The following is a 20,096-nucleotide window of genomic DNA, read 5'->3' as shown; positions in this document are numbered from 1 at the left end:
CCACAAGCAAGGCTGTCGCATAGTGCTTGGCTTCCCTGAAGACACGTGTCCGTGGACAGTGACAGTACCTGTGGCCACAAGCACTGGGTCTCGAGCCACGGGCTGCTAACCAGGATCAGGATCCCATTTAAACCCAGTGAGCTCCTGCTGCCCTTACCCCAGAGAAGCTCTGGGAGTAGATATGTTGCAGGGAAAAGGCTTGCTCACCGCTGGAGTTGAAATGCTAGTGAGGTCAAGACAGATGGGCTTCTATCATGGGGTAGGAAGAGGAGAGGGCCAAGATGCACCCTCCTCTGGGGACTGGAAGATGCCCCTTTGCTTTTGCAGTGGGAATGGGCTCTGCATTCCCGATCTCCCAGAGTAATGAACAGGTCTAGGTTGGCAGAGGTTAGTCCAAGGTCATAGACTAGGTGGGCAAAGCCAGGTCTCCCTTCTGATTCTCCAAGCCAAGCTGCCACTCTGCGTGGCAGACCCTATAAACCTGGCACTGAGCGCTGCTCCTTCTGGATCTGCCTTCGGGTATGACTTACTTCAGCATACCAGCCAGGGATCCATCCAGCTATCTACTGTCAGCCCTGGTGAGGGGCTATGGCGAGAGATGACACATACCCAGCCAACAAGCTGGGAGCAAGCTCTGCTGGATCCTAGAGCCAAGACCCAGAGCTTCTGCAGTGTTTGTATGATCAGGCCTAACATGCAGGTCCCGGCCTGCATTTCCAGCCTGGTACCTCTGTTTGACTCTGTAGCAATAGTTCTGCAGTGTAGTCCATAGGCAAGGCCCAGTGCCTGCAGTGCCTGGGGCCATTTCTCTGGCATACGTTTGGCCCTATGGTACTAGACAGAGAAGAGGATGATCTGATCTGCAGACTGAAAACTAAGGCATGGAGAGGAGCTGAGCAGCCCAGCATCACAGAGGAGAGGAAGGATTTGCACCAGCCAGGTCCAGGCCTTGACAGTAAGACTAAGCCAAGTGGAGCTAACTCATCCCTCAGCTCCCATAAACTACCAGTGTGGGTCTCCCCACATCTCTCTATCCACCTGCCACACTCACGCACATGTGCTCTTGTACTTGATTTTCACAGGATCACGGACAATGATGGTTGGCAGGGACCTCAGGAGGTCACATCTAGTCCAACCCCCTGCTCCAAGCCAGACCAGCCCCAACTAGAACGTCCCAGCCAAGGCTTTGTCTAGCCAGGTCTTCAAAACCTCCAGGGATGGAGATGCCACTCTCTGGGAAACCTGTTCCAGTGCTTTACTACCCTACTAGTGAGAAAATTTTTCCTAATATCCAACCTAAACTTCCCTTGCTGCAACTTGAAACCACTGCTCCTTGTTCTGTCATCTGTGACCACCAGCTACCATTTTGCAGGGCTGGTATTTGGCCCCTGTAGCAGCATAAGCCCCAGAGGTGGGCAGGCTGTGAGTGAAGTAGCCCCCCAGCTATGTTTAATGTGAGCATGTCTTAATTTGGGCAGCTAAGATGGTGACATCCACAGAGGCTCATCTGGGATTTGAGTGACTCTTAGCATTAGGGACTGAGGACAAAGTTTCCCCTATTGCAGAGGATCCCTGCTTGATCCCTGCTCGACCCCTGCCTCCGTTGCAGTATCTGAACATGGGTGAGAGATGGCACAAAGCAATGATCCACCTGGGACTTGTGCCAGCCCAGAAAGGAATCGGCAAGGGGAAGGAGCTCTGTACTCACTTGGGTAGCGAAAATAAAAGTCATTGTCCAGGTGGCTGTTGTTGCGATGACTCAGTTCCTGGTGCCACTGGCTGGCGCTGGCCTCCCGGTCGTAACGCACGAAGAAAGCAAAGAGGAGGATGGTGAGGATCTCGAGGAGGAAGCATGTCGCTGGCAGCTTCAGCCTTAAGTTAGTGGCGTGGCTGGGCATGCTGCTCCAGGGAGGGAGAGACGAAAGTGAAACCTGGCCAGCAACAGGTGGAGCGTCTGTCCCAGCCCCGAGACAGTGGTTAAGTACAGGCAGCAAGCCCCACCTTCCAGTGGGTGAGTCCCAGGCTGGTTCCCACCCACTGAGACAGGGCATGAGTCCAGGGGATGAGAAACTATTTACTCATGTTTGAATTGCTTCATGTTTTGCAAGGGGCTGTCTGCTGTGGCACGTACAGAGTGCACCTACGCAGCCAGAAGGGTTCACCTCTAGGCCAGGGCCTTGACTCATGGGTATGCATTGTCCTTCCCATGCAACTGCTGTGTTCGAAGCCTGCCAAAAATCCAGCCCATTGCATCCCATCCTAGCTGCCATTCATTCAGCTGCAACCCCTGTCCAATGAGCAAGTTCAGGGAAGTTTTGTGTGCTGGGAGCCACATACCTCCAGGCTGTGCTGGGCCAGTTCTAGATTCGACTGGGTGGACTGGAGCAGGAGCAAAGCAGTCAGACTGGATTGGAGAATGCAGGACATTATATTGCATTAACTGGAGTGAATTAGAAATGAAAGAAGGTGATGAATTGAAGATGAGATTTGATGATCTCAGATGGATTTTAGATTCTTGGTTAGATTTGAGAAGGGGTGGTCCCTAGTAGTATTCACCAAGCGTTCATACCTTCTTAGGACAAATGATGGCTGGAATAGATAATAGATTATATGGATTAGGTTATATATTAGTGGTAGAGTCTATTAGGTTTTTATGTAGCTGTGGGTTGTGACAGCACAATTAATGTTGAATTTTGCCCTTATTACAGTGATTAAACCTAATTGATCTGCATGACAGGTACAGCCCAAATGGACAGCACTTTTCCTGGAGTAAAGAATTAATTTTCCGAGAATTTACAAATGCATCCATTAATTTAATTGCCAAAAATATGGCCCTTTAAGCAGCTTAGCATCTGGATCAATCTTTATTTCATCCCAAATGACATTAACAAAAAGAATAACGTGGGCACTTGAGGAAATTAATTGAGTGACGTGAATAATTAATTTATAATTGACCTGAATGATTGCATCTAATTGTTATGCTAGCTACAGGCATGGGTCAGGTCAACAGTTTAGTAACTTTCCAGGAGAGCTTTTGTGACACAAGTGGTAATTGAACCAATCACCATCATTTGCTTGTTATATTTCTTGGCTGTAGTGACTCAGTGACCTAAGGGACATTCATGACCTATACTCTGAGTTCTTCTTGATGGGTTACTTGAAATGTACATGTAAGTCATAGAGGAGGGCAATGAAATAAGGGGGATAAAAAGAAATATCTGTCTTTAAAAATCAGGTTTATCCAGCAAAGGACCTCAACTATTTATAATGCTGGAATAAACATCCTATGCTTATTACAGGACTTCACTGAAGGGCAGAGTTAAGGTTGTTTGGATGTTTTAACTATGAATTTCACCGTATCCTAGAAAATGAAGGTTGGAAGGGACCTCAGGAGGTCACACGTAATCCAACCCCCTGCTCAAAGCAGGACCAGCCTCGGCTAGATCATCCCAGCCAAGGTTGGATATCATCCAAGGATGGAGAGTCCACAGCCTCCCTCTTGGGATTCTTTTAGTGGAATTTTAACGCTGTGAAGATTGTGTTTTGTGATCTATGGTTTGGGATCATTAATGGGTGCATCTACACATGCACTTTAATGCACAGTACATTATTTTACTGTGCATTAAAGCATCACATAAAAACTGTGACATTCTGCCAATGCTCAGTAAAATGGTCTACTGTGCATTAAGCAGTTCTTTAAAAACTGTGCAAATGCAGTACTGCATGTTAGTACTGCCTAATGTGCATTAATTTAGTACCTCACATTGGAGGTACTAAAATTTAATGCGCATTAGAAAAGGCACATTAATGCATGTGTAAACATGCCCAATATGTCTAACACCTTCACTATTAAATTGCTCGTGCTACTCAACCCTTCCTCCCTTTTAAAGCTAAGTTTGTTCTTTATTTATTTGGTCTAGGAATGGATCGGGTGCTTTGGATTAGTTCTGAGATGAGATGAAGTGGATTTTAAATTACCTGGGAACAAATTTAGTCTCCAATATGGGTGAGAAGTTGGATCAGCATGTGCTGTTTCTAAATTGGCTGTTCTTTGTTCACACATTTTTATGGCCAGTCAGTGGGTGTGGAAGAAATTCAGTGCAATTTCCCTCCTCCCCCCACCCCCCCCACCCCTGCTTCTGCATTTTGGTAAGAGGTGTTTTTTATGGGGTTTTTTGCATGCAGAGATGGTGTGAAATCAGAAAGGATGAGCATCAGAGATGAGCTGGCTCTGTAACATAAAGCATCCATTTGGAAAGTAACTGAAGTAACTCTGTCAAAGGCAACAGGCCAGATGATGAGCTCAGTTCGACCAGTCTCAATCTGGGGTCATGCCTTTAGTGGTGAAAACAGCATTTATTTTAGGTTGTCTGCTGTGTGTGAAAAATCTGGCTCGCAGGGGGATTGTCATGGGTTTTATAGCCTCATCCTCCCCCACCCCCCTGTGTGGGTGTGTAAGAGCTGTCTTTATTCAAGTGAAGTGTACAGAACAATTATGTTCCTGTCTGCCACCAGATTGGTGAAAAAAATATCAGCCTCCACCCAGACCGCAGACATATGTCACCATCCAAAGCAAAGGCACATGTCGATAGAGGGGTTTTACTGGTACTGCTTAAGCAGAGATGTGTTTGTGTGTGTCCATATGCATGCGTTTTTCTATAAAAGAGAAGCAGAGAGCTGCATTGAAGAAACCCATGCAGAGAGAAGGGAAAGAGAGAGTGTGTTTCTTGGGCAGAGTACTGCCTGGAAGAGGCTTGGAATTCTTATTCCTTTCTTTGCTCCTGTGTTCTTTTCCTGCTGAGACTTGGTTTCACACCAGTTATATTGTTCCTGGTTTATACTGTGGAAATCAGCCCCCTTGCTCTTAGTTTACTGCAAATTCTAGGCTGGCATCAAAGGGGTATACATCAGCATGTCTTCACTGAAGGGGCTAGAATGACGTTTATGCTAGTGCCATGTTTAACCCACTGATATTCATTTCTTCCAGCCCCCAAGCCAAAATAAACTTGCCTCTCAGAAACGAAAGCAATCAAACACCCTTTAACACTAAATATCCAGCAGGATGTTAATTATTAAGGATGAGTTTGCCCTGCAGCAGCATGCAGGCTGGGCAAGGGCCTCCAATTACATGCACATGTGTTCCTGACTTTGCTTATATTGTGCCAGGTTCTCATTTGTGCCCAGGCTGGGTTATGCAGCCCAGAATGGTGTAAGGGGCCCTGAGCATACCTGAGAATCTGCTCCCTTATCCCTACAGTTGCCCTTAAAACAATTACCTGGTTAATTATTAGGTCTAAGATTTTAATCTATTTATCTTTTATCCTTCAGCTCTTTATTTATTCTTTTGTACGGCAAGTGGCACATTATGCAATCACTAAACTGGGGGTCCTTTAATGAGGTGGTACTCTAGAAGGGACTGTTATCCAAAGCAAACCTTGGCCCTGTTCATAAGTACAATGCTCTCTTGCAAAGGGGATTCAGTGCAGTCATAAATCGCATTTCCTTTCCATTTCGGATGCCTTTGTGCTGCTAGAGTGGTGCAAAGGGACCTTTTGCGTGAATGAGAATTGGACGGTCTCCATTTTTATAGCTTGCCTTCTCGGCTGTCAGGACAAATATTCCCAGGATGTAATTCTGGATGGTGCCATTAAAGTCAACGGAGCTCAACTCAGTGAAACCGGTTACTAATGTGGGCCAGGAATCTCACTGGCTGCCATGGGTCTCTCTGAGAAATCAAGCCCCTGGCTTGTATTCATGGCTCAGTTTGAACAGGGCAGGGGGTTAGAAATGGGTTGTTCCATATGGGGCCAGATCCTCACAAGTGCCAATGTCTGATGCTTGGAAGTCAGCGGAGCCGTATCGATTTATCCCAGCTGGGAGCCCACGGAAAGGAAGCTATTGCAGGGAGTGATTTGAAGTTTAGCCTGAGTTTAAGACTTGATGATTTGGCTGTGATTGGAGAGGCTGGGGGTGTCTCAGCTGTTTTATTGCTACACAGGATTTTGAGGAGGAGAATGTCTATTGTCAGCATTTTTGCCCAATAAAAACCCCACTGCAGGGGTTTAGGCACCAGTTCTTCTGCCCAGAGCCACCACGCAGAGCAGTGGCAAGCGTAACTGAGTGGCGTAAAGGGGCCTGATGGCAACGGAGGATTGGGCCCAGAGCCTTGTTTTTCACTGGGGAGGGGAGGTTGTTTTCTGCATGTCACAGCGAGGCCGGGATCACGGTGTCCTTCGCTGCCAGAGACAAACTGCTGCTTGTCTTGTGTCTCGTCCGAGCTTCGTCTCCTCCTCTGTCCCTTGAGATGCATCTTCGGGGCATGGGGGGAGGAGGGGAGAGAAGGCCTGACTGCGACCAGGCTCCAGAACACAGTCTCATTGTGTCTGCTTTTGTTTTCTCCGCATCTCCTTTGACAGGCAGAAGCTCACCCTCATCCCCAGCCGCGTGAGGAGGACAAGACCAGGGTACATCTGGACCGAGGGCCCGAATCACAGCCTGGGAAAGCCTTTCTACTGAGTGCAATGGCCTCAGGATCAGGCCTTAGGCAAAATGAGGCAGAGCAGAGAGGCTTGCTCTGCTTGGCCCTGCTCCCGGGGCTGGATTAAGGCCTGGCTCTTCAATGGGCCAGTGCCTGGAGACAGGTGGGTGAGCCTTGATGGACCATGAAGAGCCTCTCCCACTGCCCCATGCGCCATGAGTTGTGATCCTTGGCATTGGCAAGCCCTCCACTTACCTGAAGGGATCCCCCAGATCAATGCAGACCCTTGCACACAGCTTCAAGGGGCATTATCCCGTGAATGACCTATCTAATGCTGCAGGCAAAACCCAGGGAGACAGGTACTGCCAGACACTGCAACGACAGGCAAGCAAGTAGTTCCCAGATGCTCAGAAGATCCCAGGACAAGGACCCAGACCCAGGCTTCCAGACTGGGGACAGAGAGAAGCACTCGGACATGCCCAAGGTCCTGCAGAAAGTCAGTGGCAGAGCTGAGAGTTTGAATCCAGCCCTGCCCAGTCCATGTCCCATGCCCTCTTCTTGTCCACGCTGACGCCCTTGTTCTGGAAAGCCTCCAGTGGCTCTTTTGCCAAGAGGAGGCCAGTTGGGCTTCTCCTAGGATACAACAAGACATGTCCTTCATTGCCTGTTGGCAGCTTCCTTGACTCAGTTGGCTTCTCGCAGCTGGAAAAAGCCCCTCCCTGCCTGCCTAAGAATAGCATGGGGCTCACTGCAAAAATAGCACCGAGTCTTGCCGTGATGCTGGAGAGCCCCAGGAGGAGCAGCACTAATGTGTCCTTAGCTCTTGCTTAGGGGGTCAGACTCTCAGCTGGGTAGAAATGGGCTTTGAAATGGATGGGTCAATGTTTGTTTCCATCACCTGAGGCCTCGCACCTCTGGCAGGTGTCGCGCACCCTCCAGAACCTCTGATGCAGCTACATTGCACCCTTGCAATGAGGTGGATCCTCTCCTCCCACAGCCCAGTGCTCGCTGCCCTTCTTTGCAGTTGGGAGGGCACATTACCCATGCCAGCAACTCGCCCGAAGCCACTAACATTTTCCCAGCTGGAGCTGGGGGCAAGGTAGTGAGGTATCAAGCCGATGCCACTAGCCTGCCAAAGTCTGGTGTCTGGGGATGAAATAATAGGCAGCAAGGAGAAATAATAATCTTTTGGGTTTGCTCGGCTGATGGCAACAGTTGTCAGGTGGTGCGGTGGGCTCCTCCTTTATTGCAACCATCGGAGTATGGCTCCTGGATGGGAGCACTGGCTTGGTGCATTGTGGGAGAATCCCTGTTCCCTAAAGCAAACAGAAGCCCCTTGGTCAGTGCCTTTTGGTCCCCAGAAAATGCAAGGGGTGACCTTTTCCAGGGTGGTGGATCAGCCCCGTGACCGTGGTCTGAGGAAAATGCTAGTAGCCCACATCGGAATAGTGTTGACATTTTCTCTGAATTCCCGGCCTCTGTGGCTGCGAATAAAGACGGGCTTGTTAGCCAGGGCCTCCCTGTTTTGCCCAGCAGAACAATACAGGGAAAGATGCTCACAATGGGAAATTGTGATTCCTTCTTTCTCATGCATTCGGGGGGAGGTTATATAAAAAAAAAAGAGAGAGAAAGGGAAAGGCAGGCGCACAAACTGTTTACTGGGCTTGCCGTGGAGGGTGGGAGCTGGAGCCAGGAGGAGTTGCAGTTCACCGGGGGCCAGGAGGCTGTTCAAGACAGAGGATAAAGCCTCTCCCAGTAGAGATTAGTTTCCTTCCCTGTCCGTGAGCGGGCCAGCCTGACATGGAGCCTGTGCCGCCCGATGCCAATCGATGCACTTGCTCGCCATGACAGGAGCCTGGAGCTTCCCCAGCCACTGAACCCAGCATCCCCGGAGCAGCAGGTTTGATGTTTTCATGCCTCTGTCCCCCAGCAAAGGGCAGTTTGTGGTGGAGATGGGGCTGGGCTGGCTGGCTCAGGCACTGGGCCACCCGGAGACCAGTGCTGTGGAGCAGGCGGTACAGGGGAGGGCAACTCGGGAAGGATGAGCTGGGTTTCCTGGTGCTGTTTGGATGGGGGTGATGGGTTGGTTGGTGATGAGGACTTGGTTGTCAGCATGATGGGTCTGGGTCTAGTCATGGAGCGGGCAGCAGCGTGGAGGGCTCTGTTTGGGCATGGAGGCTTTTAGGGGCAAGAGGCAGCCTGGGGTAGTGGGTAGAGGCCAGAGCTAAGTTCTTGGAGAGGGGTTTTCCATTCCCAGCTCTGTGACCCAGGTGCAGCCGAGGTGCCTCAGTTTCCTCTCCCAACTCTTGCTGACTTGGACCATAAGAGATTGCACCTTGTTTGGCGCTGGCACCAGGGGCTGTACGAGGAGGCTGCATGCTGTTGTTATGATGGTCCTGGTGCCTGGCCAAGCCTCCCAGAGTTGAATAAACTCTGAAGGGATCAAAGCTTTTATTCCTGGCTGGGGATGGAAAGGACACCGCCAGAAAACGAACCATGGAGCAGTCTCCACCGGGACTGAACACGGGGGGCTTGCTGCCGTGCACATGACCAAAATAACCCCCTTGCTCTTTCTTTTAGGCAAGCTTCACTATGCACCAGCTTGTGCTGCTGGCTTCTGCCTGTCTCTCCTCCCTGCCTGCTGCCTTCACCATTTACCAGAAGGCAACTGGGAATCCAGGTGCGTGCGTGCATGTGTGCGTGTTGGAGATGGAGGAACTGGGTGGCTGTTTCCATCTCAGCTGGTTGATGTTTAATGACATGGGGGATCAGCTGCAGTTTGTGCCCAAGGGCAGCCCTTTGGATCCGGGACAGAAGTTCAATAAACCGATTTAACTTAAATCAGTTGCGTCTGACACTGCATCCCTCCACGTTTAGCTTAAACCAATTTTGACCATTTTTTTGGAAGCAGTTATCTGGACTGAACTTCTGTTGTGTTACAGATTTGAACCGGTTTCCAATCACTGATATTGGTTTATGTGTCATTTCTGTACCTAGCCTTATTGGCTCCCACCGATCTAAAACATCCCACCATTTTCCAATACAGCCCTCTTTTTCTTTCAAGTCAAAGGTAGACGGACCCTGTTGACAACAGGGGAATGGCTGGAAGAGCAAGAGGCCTGTTGAAAGGCTGGGAGGCCTGGGCAGGCTGGGATTTGAGAGGCATCAGTGAAGACAGACAAGGCTGGAAGAAAAGGGGATGGTGGGAGTCAGGAAAGGGAAGGGGCTGGGAGGTGTCTGGGGTCTAGGGTGAGGATTGCGGGGCATCCTCTGAGCAGTGCCTGAGCAGGATGGGATGGAAAGAGCAGAATTGAGGGATGCTTCCAGGGGTGCCCTGGGGTGGTGCTCACAGCCCGTGTGCCCTTGCAGCGGCTGCCCCACGCCTGCAGTACCTGCTGGAACCGCTGCACGAGGTGGTCCACACCCAGCGCGGTGCCACGGTCACCCTGCCCTGCGTGCTGCGCTCCCTGCCCGCCAGCTACAAGGTGAAGTGGAGCAAGGTGGAGCCAGCCGACTTCCTGGAGAACATTGTCCTCATCACCAATGGGGCTCAGCACAAGAACTACGGGCACCTGGGTGCCCGGGCCCGCCTGCGCCGTGGCCACCGCCTGGATGCCTCCCTCACCATCACCAACGTGGCGCTGGAGGACGAGGGGCGCTACCGCTGCCAGCTTGTCAATGGCTTGGAGGACGAGAGCCTCTCCCTGAGTCTGCAGCTGGAGGGTGAGGAGCATGGCACCCCGGGGGCTTGATGGTGGGGAGAGCTGGTCCTTTCCTTTGTAGGAGGCCGTGCATCCCTCTCAATCAAGATAGGCTGGCCTAGATGCTGCTTGCTATTTGCCCTGGGGCAAGTCACGTCTCCGCTCTGTGCCTCAGTTTCCCTTCTGGCTGTCTTCTCAGCCCACAGGCTCTTTGGAGAGCACAAGGCCCAGCCTTTCTCACCCTCTCCCCCTAACTCCCCAGGTGTCGTCTTCCCCTACCAGACCGGCAACGGGCGCTACAAGTTCAACTACTTCGAGGCCAAGCGGGCATGTGAGGAGCAGGACTCCCGGCTGGCGACCTACCAGCAGCTGTACAAAGGTGATGGCGGCTTCTTCTCAGCTCACTGTCCTCTCAATCTCACCCCGCGCACGCCCCACCGACTGCCCCGCTTGGGCCTGCAGCTCTAGAACAGCTGTTAAACGAGCAATTTGCTGAAACAGATCTGGGAGGGAGCGGAAAGAACGTAGCAGAACAGGCAAGAAGGACACTTGTACACATTGCGCGGTGCAGGAAAGGGAGCAAACAGCAGAGCAGCAGATCGGGTTGGGAGCAGAAAGAAGAGCAGCAGATCAGGCAGGGGGAGGGGGTTGGGGTGGCACTCAAGGAGGGCATGGGGCTGATTTTTTGGCTCCCACCAACATAAAATATCCCACCAGTTTCCAATGCAGCCCCCTTTCTCTTTTAAGTCAAACCTGTTCTCTTGGGCGAGGGTTGTCTGAAATGTTGACAGAGATTATCACTGATTTTTCCCCCCAAAACTTAGTTACACTTTTTATTAAATGGATTTTTCCCCCCAATATTATCATTGAATTTGGCATTTTCCATTTTTCCCCCCACAACATGAAAAAGCCCCAAATCGGCCTTTTTTAAAACTAAAAAAAGCATCAAATGGCATCAACAGAATAATCCATCTGCCATCGTTTCCACTTTTTCCAGATTTGATGACAAATGCACTTTATTTTACCAAAAAGATGGATAAAAATCCCTCAAAATGTTGAAAAAAATTAAACCAACTTTTTTTTTTTGGAAAAAAGTTCTTCTGTCCTTTTTTCATGTGTTTTGACTGTCTCAACGCTGTCTCTTAGCTTGTTTGAGTCATTCTATGGCATCATTTCTTGTGTTAATTAACGCAGTGGTTCCTGGAGGGGCTTTGCAAGCCTCTGGTAAGCCTGTAGGCGCTGCAGTGTAGGGCAATGGTATGTCATGTGGGTAGGTTATAACTCCCAGTCCCCTCTCTGCTCTTCCCACTATGTTGCAGTCCCTCACCGAGCTGGGTGTAGAACCAAGGAGTCCTGATGCCCTGCTCATTCCTCTAACCCTTAGCCCATGCTGCCTCTGGGAGCTGAAAGCAGCACACCCTTTGCACCATGCAAAATGCCGGGTAACAGAGAACCAATCCCACTTTGTATTTAAGGTGCCAGCTCACCTGAAGCTGCCTCTCCGCTGCGGTAGGATGGGTCGCAATGCCCTGGCTTCCCTTGTACTGACCTTTTCTGCCCTTTCTTGCTGACTGGACCCACAGCTTGGACCGAAGGGCTGGACTGGTGCAACGCAGGGTGGATTCTCGATGGCACAGTCCACTACCCCATCATCAACTCCCGTGAGCCCTGTGGGGGACGCCTCCTCCTCCCGGGCGTCCGGACCTATGGGGCCAAGGACAAGCAGAAGGACCGGTTTGATGCGTTCTGCTTCACCTCCGCCATGAAAGGTGCGTCCAGGTTGAACACGGGGAGGGAGGAGCAATGGCTGATCTGGGCTGGCCTGTGTAGAGGTCCATGTAGCCGGGTGTTGTGTTGCTTGGTGGAGCTGGCTATTGCCACCCCCTGGTTTAGGTCAGCTTCATCTTCTAGTCTACGTCTGTGCTGTCGGCTTCCTTCTTTGGTCTCGCTTTGAGTGCCTTGTCCCATTCTGAGCTGGCCCGTGTGTCCCATCTCATCCACCACCCATTCAGCGGTGCCAATGCCACCCCCTGCGAGAGCTGGGATGAGCCTGCTGGTTTCCAAGCCAGATCCGAGGCACCATGAGGACATCCCTTCCTTGGCACCTGGCGGCTGATCTGTAGCATCCTGTCCTTGTGCCCTCTAGCCCTGACGCCTACCATCCCATCCCTCCTGTCATCCCCCAGGCCGGGTCTACTTCATCCGTGGCCATCTCAACTTCAAGGAGGCCGGGCAAGCCTGCCGCAATCACGGCGCCACCATCGCCAAGGTCGGGCAGCTCTACTCAGCGTGGAAGTTCTCCCAGCTGGACCGCTGTGATGGGGGCTGGCTGGCGGACGGCAGCGTGCGCTATCCCATCACCATCCCCCGGGCCCGCTGTGGGGGCCTCCCTGACCCCGGCGTCCGGAGCTTCGGTTTCCCCAACAAGGAACAGAGGACGTATGGGACCTACTGCTACTCGGTGAAGTAGGGGTTGAGGGAGGGGACAACAGGACATGCAGCAGGGGGGTCTCTGCCCTTCATGCCTGGCTACCCACCCAGGGCGTGAGATGTGCATCTTGCATACGTACTTCTCTGTCCCAGTGGGTCTCCATTCAGTTTGCGGTTCACTCGCACTGTCCCATAAGCATCCATTTTAGCAGGACTCAGATGACTCCCCTCCGCTGCTGGGGCCAGGGTCCATGGACTCTCTGCCTTGCTCTGGGAAGAAAGTCTGGTCTCCACTGCTGGGAATCTGGCCTGAGTTTCACCCCTCAGTTTGGCTCAGGGCCACTTTGCCCTGAATTTGGTTGTTTGGGGGTTTTTTGAGCATGCAGATGTTACAAATTAACGAGTTTGACTAATTGAATTTATCCTTGTAATTTAATAAAATGATGGTAAATCTGCCCCAAAAATAGCACCTTTTTTCCCTCCTCTCCCTGCTTTTTACTTGCCTGGAGATGTAGCCTGATCTTCCTTGAGCCGATGCTAGATTTTGAACCCAAAACCAGCAGAGTTCAGAGGACATTTGGCTGCTCAGGCTTCAGCCGCAGCACTCCTAAATGATGGGTGACCTTTCCTGTGTGACAGCAGCAGAGCAAGCATGCGTCTTCCCCGGCTCTGCATTTACATCCAATGTATGGGTGGAATCCAAGGCTGGGGTTGCAGCATTAGAAGAAATAGCTGCATGGATCCAGATTTTGCCCCGATTCAAACCTCCCCAAGGTTCAGACATGCTGGTTTGATCTCTTGCCAGTAGCTGGCAAAGCAAAAGATCCCAGAAGAGCCATTCTGAGCTTGCTGACAGTCCTACCCCAGTTGCTTCCTTCCCTTGAACCCTTAGCACTATTGCAATAGCAGCTGGTTGCACAGATGGACCGCAGGGCTCCCTGGGGCTGGGTGCTGCACAAACACGTGCTGCTGGAAATCAAAAGGACAAACAGGGTGTCTGCTTATTCCCACATTACTGAAGAGGCTCTGTTAGATCAAGTAGCTCAACCCAGGTCCTACGGGAAGCCCGTGACCGTACAGAACCCAGTACTCCTACAGCTGTTACCCACAATCCCCGCCTTTCTAGAGCTGGAAAGTTTTGCTGATGGAGCTGTCAGCTAGGAGCACGTTGAGTTAAAAACCACAACTTGCTGCTGAGCTCACGATGCCACGGAAACTGTTGGATCTGGGATTCACTAGTCTAACCTAAATCAATTAGATTTGAGTGAACATTAAACCAGGTCTATCTTAAACCTGGTTCCACCATTTTAGACCCATCTATGCATGCCAAACTTCTGTATGGTTACAGATTTAGATTAGTTTCTGATCACTTAGACCAGTTTATGTGCAATGTCTGTATCTGGCCTGGATGTAGGCATGGCCGAGAGATCTGTAGCCAGCTGAGTTTGTCGGGAAGGCGTTCAGCTCTGCTCTTTGTGGTGACATGGGGGTCTAGGACAGAAGTTCAGTAAACTGATTTAATCTAAATCAGTTAAGTCTGATACTGCATCCATCCAGGTTTAGTTTAAACCAGCGGTTCCCAATCTGTGGTGCATGTATCACCAGTGGTACACAGACAACCTGTCAGTGGTATGCGTTAACAGGCTTATTATAATTACTTTATATGACACAAATTTTCTGGTGCTACTTAAGGTTATATTGTTTTAAATTGGTGGTGCCCAATCTGTCAGAGTTTGGGAGCCTCTGACTTAAACAATTTTGGCCATTTTGAAAGTGGTTTATCTGTACTGAACTTCTGGGTCAGGGACAGAAGTTTCATAAACTGGTTTGGCTCAAATCAGTTAAGTCTGGTGCTACATTCAGCCAGGTTTGTTTTAAACCTGTTTCAGTCATTTTGAAATGGGTTTATGTGCACTGAACTTCTGTTCTGTTACAGGTTTAAACCAGTTTCTGATTACTTAAACCGGTGTATGTGTAATTTCTGTCCCTACCCCTGTTGTGTTACAGATTTGAACCTGTTTCCAGTCACTTATACTGGTTTATGTGTAATTTCTGTCCCTAGTGGGTGTCTCCACTGGGAGGCACTGCTGACCTAGCTGTGCCTGCTCAACCCTAGGCACTAGCGCAGAGAACAGGAGTGTATTGCTTTTCAGGGGTTCAGGGATGTATTTGGTAGCTGTGTTGGTCTGAGACAGAAAGAAATGCAAAACTACAACTCTTGGTTCAGAGATGATACCTTTTATTAGACCAGCTAAGAAATCACAAAAAAAAATCTTTTTCTGCAAGCTTTCGGGCTCATGAAGGGCACATGAGCCCAAAACTTGCAGAAAAAGATCATTTTTTTTGCAATGCCTTAGTTGGTCTAATAAAAGGTATCATCTCTGAACCAAGAGTTGTAGAGTCTTGCTTTTAAGTGTCACTTTCCCTCACTTTTAATTGATCTTTATTCTTCCCTCCCTGCCCCTGGCTTTTACCAGGAGGTGGAGAAAGGGAGGAGAGAAAAACATGCATTTCCACATAATTTCCCAGTGAAAATTTCCCCTCCAAAGCTAAGGAATCCATGTGGGCTCAGAGAGTTTAATTTCCAAAATAAAGCATCCTGCCTATGGGAGCTGGGCTCTTGTAGGCCCGGGGTGCGTCTTGCCCCCCTGTCTGTCCCCACTCTGTTTGAGGCTCTGTGTGGGCAGCTCAGGCTGCTCAGACATCAGCATCCCCATCCTGCAGGAACTAGGTGCTGGTTTGGAGATACCCCAAGGAAGACACTGAGGCAGCAACTGAAGCTGACAACAGACCAGGTAAGGCCTTGCTGCATGGTTAAAGCAGTTAAGAGCACTTCCAAAGCAGCTGATGAAGTAGGCTGTTGTCTACAAAAGCTCGTGCCCCTCTGAACCAGTTAGTCCGTATGGTGCCCCCCAGTGTTGCTTCTTGCCTCTGGCTTTACAAAGCATCTTCCCCAGTCAAAGCAATACTGCAAATACCACCTCTCCCACCTGTCTCCTACCGGGACCGTAAGTGTCTCAGGGCAGAGACCCACTGTCTTGTTCTCTGCTTGCCCAGTGCCTAGCATCCCCGGGTGCTTGTACATGTTCATGACCTTGTCTAGATCGATATATTCTTTGGGGTTTTTTTGTGTCCTGCAATGTATCATGATGATTCCCGCAACTATTTTGCATGTTACAGGTTTAACACTCACAACTTGTCAATGTGCTTTTATAAGTAAAAGATGCTAGTGGGCACCTCATCACCATGCTACCCGCCCAACCTTCTACTACTAATTTACAGCACGGGCCACTTTTGAGCTGTCAAATGTGTCGTACGCAATACTTTTTCGTTATAAAATAATGAAGCAAGAAACAGTCATATTGTAATAAGCATTAATATTATTACAATATTGTTATATATTCTTATATACTAAGATATTCTATTCGTATTACTATATTATTATGTTAATATGAATAGAATACAACCCCTGGCCAGCCCTCAGGGTTGGGGGTGGGACCCAGGCTCACTGTGGCACGCTCTCACCGTCCCCATTTTCGGGGAGCCTGGTGCTGCAGTTTCGGGTGATGTCCCCAAATTACCAGAAGCCTGGCTGAAGGGGTCAGGTGGGACGGGCCCAGGCACTCTGCCCTGCCTCTGCAGAGCCATCAGCGCTACTGAGATGCAGCTAGGAGGCTGGAAACAGAAACAGAGAGACTTTCACCTCTGCTCTGAAACAAAGCAAACCACGGTCTTCTCCACTGGTTTATTTGTTTTAATATCAGCAACAGCGTAAAAAAAAAGTTATTCACTTTGAACAAGGGGTGGAGGAATGGGGGTTTTTGGACCTGGCTGTGATGGAGGGGGCGGTCCCCATCATCTGGATCAGATGCTAGCCATGCCCCTCCCTCCTGGGCTGTTGGCTACTGGAACTGATGTGCCTCATCTGGGCTGGCCCTTGATCATCTCTTGACCTACCTACCCCTACTCAGAGAGCAATGGGGTAGGTGAGTCTGTCCTACCGAGCATCTATTGGGGAAGCTGTGTAGCAGAGATGTGGCCTGCGCTGGTAGAAGCTGAGCGACAGAGCTTTCTAAGTCTGGCTGGCATGAGCTATGCCAACCCTGAGACAACAGGGCTGGAAAGGGCCTTGAGAAGCCATCTAGTCCATCCCCTGCTGCTGGCTGTATGAGCCCCAGGGGTTTGGCTGGCTTTGCTATGCCAAGCGTATGCTTTCCCTACCTTTCCACCTGGGAAATGGGTTTTGATGAAGCTCAGGGCCCTCTAGGATGGTCTGGAAGTGTAAAGGAGTCTAATCAGGCAGGGGAAAGACATGCTGAGCCTCTCCAGCTGGTGAAGAGCTGACCTCAGTGTCCAGCACTGTCCCTGCTTTGCACCTCCAGCATTGGGGGGTGGGGAGGGTTGGGAATACCCCTCCCCTTGGCTTATTTCTAAACTGGGCCCATATTTATATGGGAAGTGTGATTTATTTTTCTACAGAGCCAAATCAGTTCCAACCAACCAAAGAGTCGAGGAGCTGAATGCCAAGGTATGAAGTGCATACATCCGCTGGCTGGCGAGAGCGACTCCATACACCATCACGCAGCTCTGTTTACGGGTCGGAGCTTGCACCATCCTTGTCTCGAGCAGCCCTTACAGTTTGGGAGGCACAATACTCTTTGCGCAAAGTGAAAAGCTACATTTTATGTTGCTGTTGATTTTTTTTTTTTCTTTTTTTTTAAAAGGGAATCTTTAGTTACTAGACTTTTTTCTTTATACAGATATCCACCAAACGCACAGGGGGTGGAAGGCATCGTGGTGGTGTGGGCTGGTGCCCAGGCTGCGGGGCTGAAGCTTTCCCCGTGTGGTTTGCAACCAGCCCCAGTGACAATGCCCCGGGAAGTGAGGTCTTCCCTCCTGCATCCAGGCTCAGTCCTCAGGGGTTTGAGTCGCACCTGGAGAGAGAGGCAAGGAAGGAAACTGTGGGTCAGACATCACTCCTGGTGCTGGCATAGTTAGGTGTATTATAAGGCTAGAAGAACCATTAAATCCTCTACTCTAGGGCACAAAATTACACTGTGTTATTCCTGTAGTGAGCCTAGTAACTTCTGTTGGGAGGAATGGATCTGCCAGAAGCACGGCCCTCAGGAGGCTCCTGCTCTTTCAGCCTCTTACTCAAGGCAGGATCATCCTTGACTAAACCATCCCAGTCTAGTGCCTGTGTCTCAGCTGCTCTTGAAAACTTCCAGGGTTTGATATTTCAACAGTGTGTCCTGGTTTCCAAGAAGACTAATGGCATCCTGGGTTGCATTAGTAGAAGTGCTGCCAGCAGATGGAGGGAAGTGATTCTTCCCCTTGATTTCAGCACTGGGGAGGCCACATCTGGAGTCCTGTGTCCAGTTTTGGGCCCTCTGCTGCAGAAACGATGTGGACAAGTTGGAGAGTCCAGCGGACAGCAACAAAAGTGGTTGGGAGTCTGGGGGACAGGACTTCTGAGGAGAGGCTGAGGGAACTGGACTTATTTAGTCTAGAGAAGAGAAGACTGAGAAGAGATTTAATAGGAGCCTTCAATTCTCTGCAGTGGGGATCCAAAGAGGATGGAGCTGGGCTGTTCTTGGTGGGGGCAGATGACAGAACAAGGAGCAATGGGCTCAAGCTGCATCTAGGGAAGTTGAGGTTGGATATTAGGAAAAACTTTCTCCCTAGCAGAGTGGTGAGGCACTGGAACAGGTTCCCCAGAGAGGTGGTGCAATCTCCATCCTTGGAGATTTTTAAGGCTTGGCTCAACAAAGTTTTGGCTAGGATGATGTAGCTGGGGCTGGTCCTGCTTTGACCAGGGGCTTGGACTAGATGTGACCTCATGAGGTCCCTTCCCACCCTCACTTTCTATGACTATGAATCCACCACCTCCCTGCGCAGCCTGACCACCCCCCCGTCCCAGAGTGACAAAGTCCTTCCTCATCACCAGCTTCATTTTCCCCTGCTGCCATTTGGGCCATTGCTCCTGCCTCAGTAGCTGCAGAGGATGGTCTGTCTCCATCTTCTATGTCACTGCCCTTCAGGTGCTTGAAGACTGTGATCAAATTCCCCCCTCAGCCTCATCTTCTCCAGACTCACAGGCAGAGATTTGGACTGATGGAAAATCCATCACTCCCCTTTGGGAGTTGGAGTTGGGGTTAATCCACCCTCAGCTTTTCAGCAGAATCCTTTTTTCAACCCCAAAATGCCACTTTTCATCCCAATTCACGGGTGTGTGAAAACTGCAGGGATTTAACCCCGTGGTGCAGGCACTCACTCGGCAGGCAAGCAAGCTGGGGATGCTCCCACATCCCCTCCTCCTGGCACCGGATAATGGGTGAGTGGCGCTGGGTGAAGCCCTCCAGGCACCGGTACCGCACAATGGAGCTGATCTCGTAGCGTTGCTTTGGTTTGCCGAACATACGGGCATTGGTCACCTCTGGTGGGGAGCTGCAAGACACTGGGAGGGGGGAAAGGGAAGGCAGGCAAAGGCAAGGATATGTGCTGGGCTCATGGCAGGGATGACCTTACAATCCTTCCAAAGTCCTGGAGGAAGAAGAGTCCTCTAAGCATCCCATTGCAAGGCTGTCTCCCTGCTCAACCCACTTGGGACCCACAGACCATGTGAGAGGGAGTGGGAAATTTCCCAATTTCTACCCAGATAATATTAGGAGGATTTTTTTGTTCTACATGTCTGGCAAGATGCTTCAGCTCCTCTTTTCCACACCAGCTGTACCATTTGCACCAATTTCATCTGGTTCTCTTTGTAGCCCACTGGAAAAATGAGTCCAAGCCTACTACAGAGGGGAAAACAGCCTACTTTTGCTGCCAGTCACCTGGATGTAAGCATCACAGAGGCTATGCTGTACAATGGAGAGAGAAGGTCCAGATGTTGCTAGAACCAATTTTGGGATTACAGCCAAAGCGCAAACCCTGAAACTTGCCCTTGAATATCTTTGAGCATGTTCCCCGTGATCAGTGAGTCATAACTGTCCAGGGGCTGAGTGAGGTTGGTAAAGCCCCTTCTTTTGCCCAGCTGGCCAGCACATAGGGTTCATGGGGCCTGGGGAGTTCAGCTTTGCCTCAAAAAGGTCAGTGAAAATGATTGTTTCTCATGGCAATGTCCCCTGGGGGGGAAACGCACAGCTTCCAGTTCCATGCTTGCAGGAAAGCCCTGCATGGGATGCTTACCTAGCCCCATTTTGCATGTGTAGGACAGGTGGTAGTTGCAAGGCACGTCACTCCATTGCCCCCCATCATGCCACACGATGACCACGCAGTTCTCTCCAGATAGGAAGTAGCTGTCAGGCTGCCCAGGATGCCAATTCTCATAGAGCTGTCAAAGGGCAAGGAGGAGCGAATGAAAAAATCAGCCAGGGACTACAGCATACAAAAAGTGCGTGTGTTGAATGTCAGGAGACAGGACTGGGTCTTGGGTATGATCGTGGAGGAGCAAACCCTGGTTGCAAGGCTGGTTCAATATGCAGCTC

At 50.4% G+C, this 20,096-nt stretch overlaps 3 protein-coding genes across 6 annotated transcripts in view; 1 reads left to right on the top strand and 2 right to left on the bottom strand.

The window, feature by feature from the left end:
• The window catches only part of RHBG (Rh family B glycoprotein), a 12,944-nt gene extending 10,978 nt beyond the window's left edge, over positions 1-1,966 (bottom strand). The window contains exon 1 of the mRNA XM_019520848.1: positions 1,709-1,966. Within this exon, the coding sequence (XP_019376393.1) occupies positions 1,709-1,898 (190 nt within the window). The 5' untranslated portion in view covers positions 1,899-1,966. The remainder of the gene's footprint in view (positions 1-1,708) is intronic.
• A 4,123-nt stretch (positions 1,967-6,089) lies between these two features.
• HAPLN2 (hyaluronan and proteoglycan link protein 2) lies at positions 6,090-13,065 on the top strand. The gene is made up of 6 exons (XM_019520729.1): positions 6,090-8,378; positions 9,059-9,158; positions 9,848-10,201; positions 10,442-10,558; positions 11,763-11,948; positions 12,366-13,065. The coding sequence occupies exons 1-6, from the start codon at positions 8,298-8,300 to the stop codon at positions 12,647-12,649; spliced, it is 1,122 nt and encodes a 373-aa protein (XP_019376274.1). The 5' UTR covers positions 6,090-8,297; the 3' UTR covers positions 12,650-13,065.
• A 4,254-nt stretch (positions 13,066-17,319) lies between these two features.
• BCAN (brevican) overlaps positions 17,320-20,096 on the bottom strand; it is a 56,288-nt gene continuing 53,511 nt past the window's right edge. For all 4 annotated transcript variants that reach the window (XM_019520479.1, XM_019520400.1, XM_019520637.1 and 1 more), the window contains 3 exons: positions 19,798-19,942; positions 18,884-19,066; positions 17,320-17,543 (listed from right to left, as the gene is read on the bottom strand). In XM_019520479.1, the coding sequence (XP_019376024.1) occupies positions 17,518-17,543; positions 18,884-19,066; positions 19,798-19,942 (354 nt within the window). In that variant the 3' untranslated portion in view covers positions 17,320-17,517. The remainder of the gene's footprint in view (positions 17,544-18,883; positions 19,067-19,797; positions 19,943-20,096) is intronic.

Source organism: Gavialis gangeticus, unplaced genomic scaffold (assembly GCF_001723915.1).
Source record: "Gavialis gangeticus isolate Ggan-Ray unplaced genomic scaffold, GavGan_comp1, whole genome shotgun sequence".
Taxonomy (NCBI): Eukaryota; Metazoa; Chordata; order Crocodylia; family Gavialidae; genus Gavialis; species Gavialis gangeticus.
This window is presented reverse-complemented; position numbering and strand designations above follow the sequence as displayed.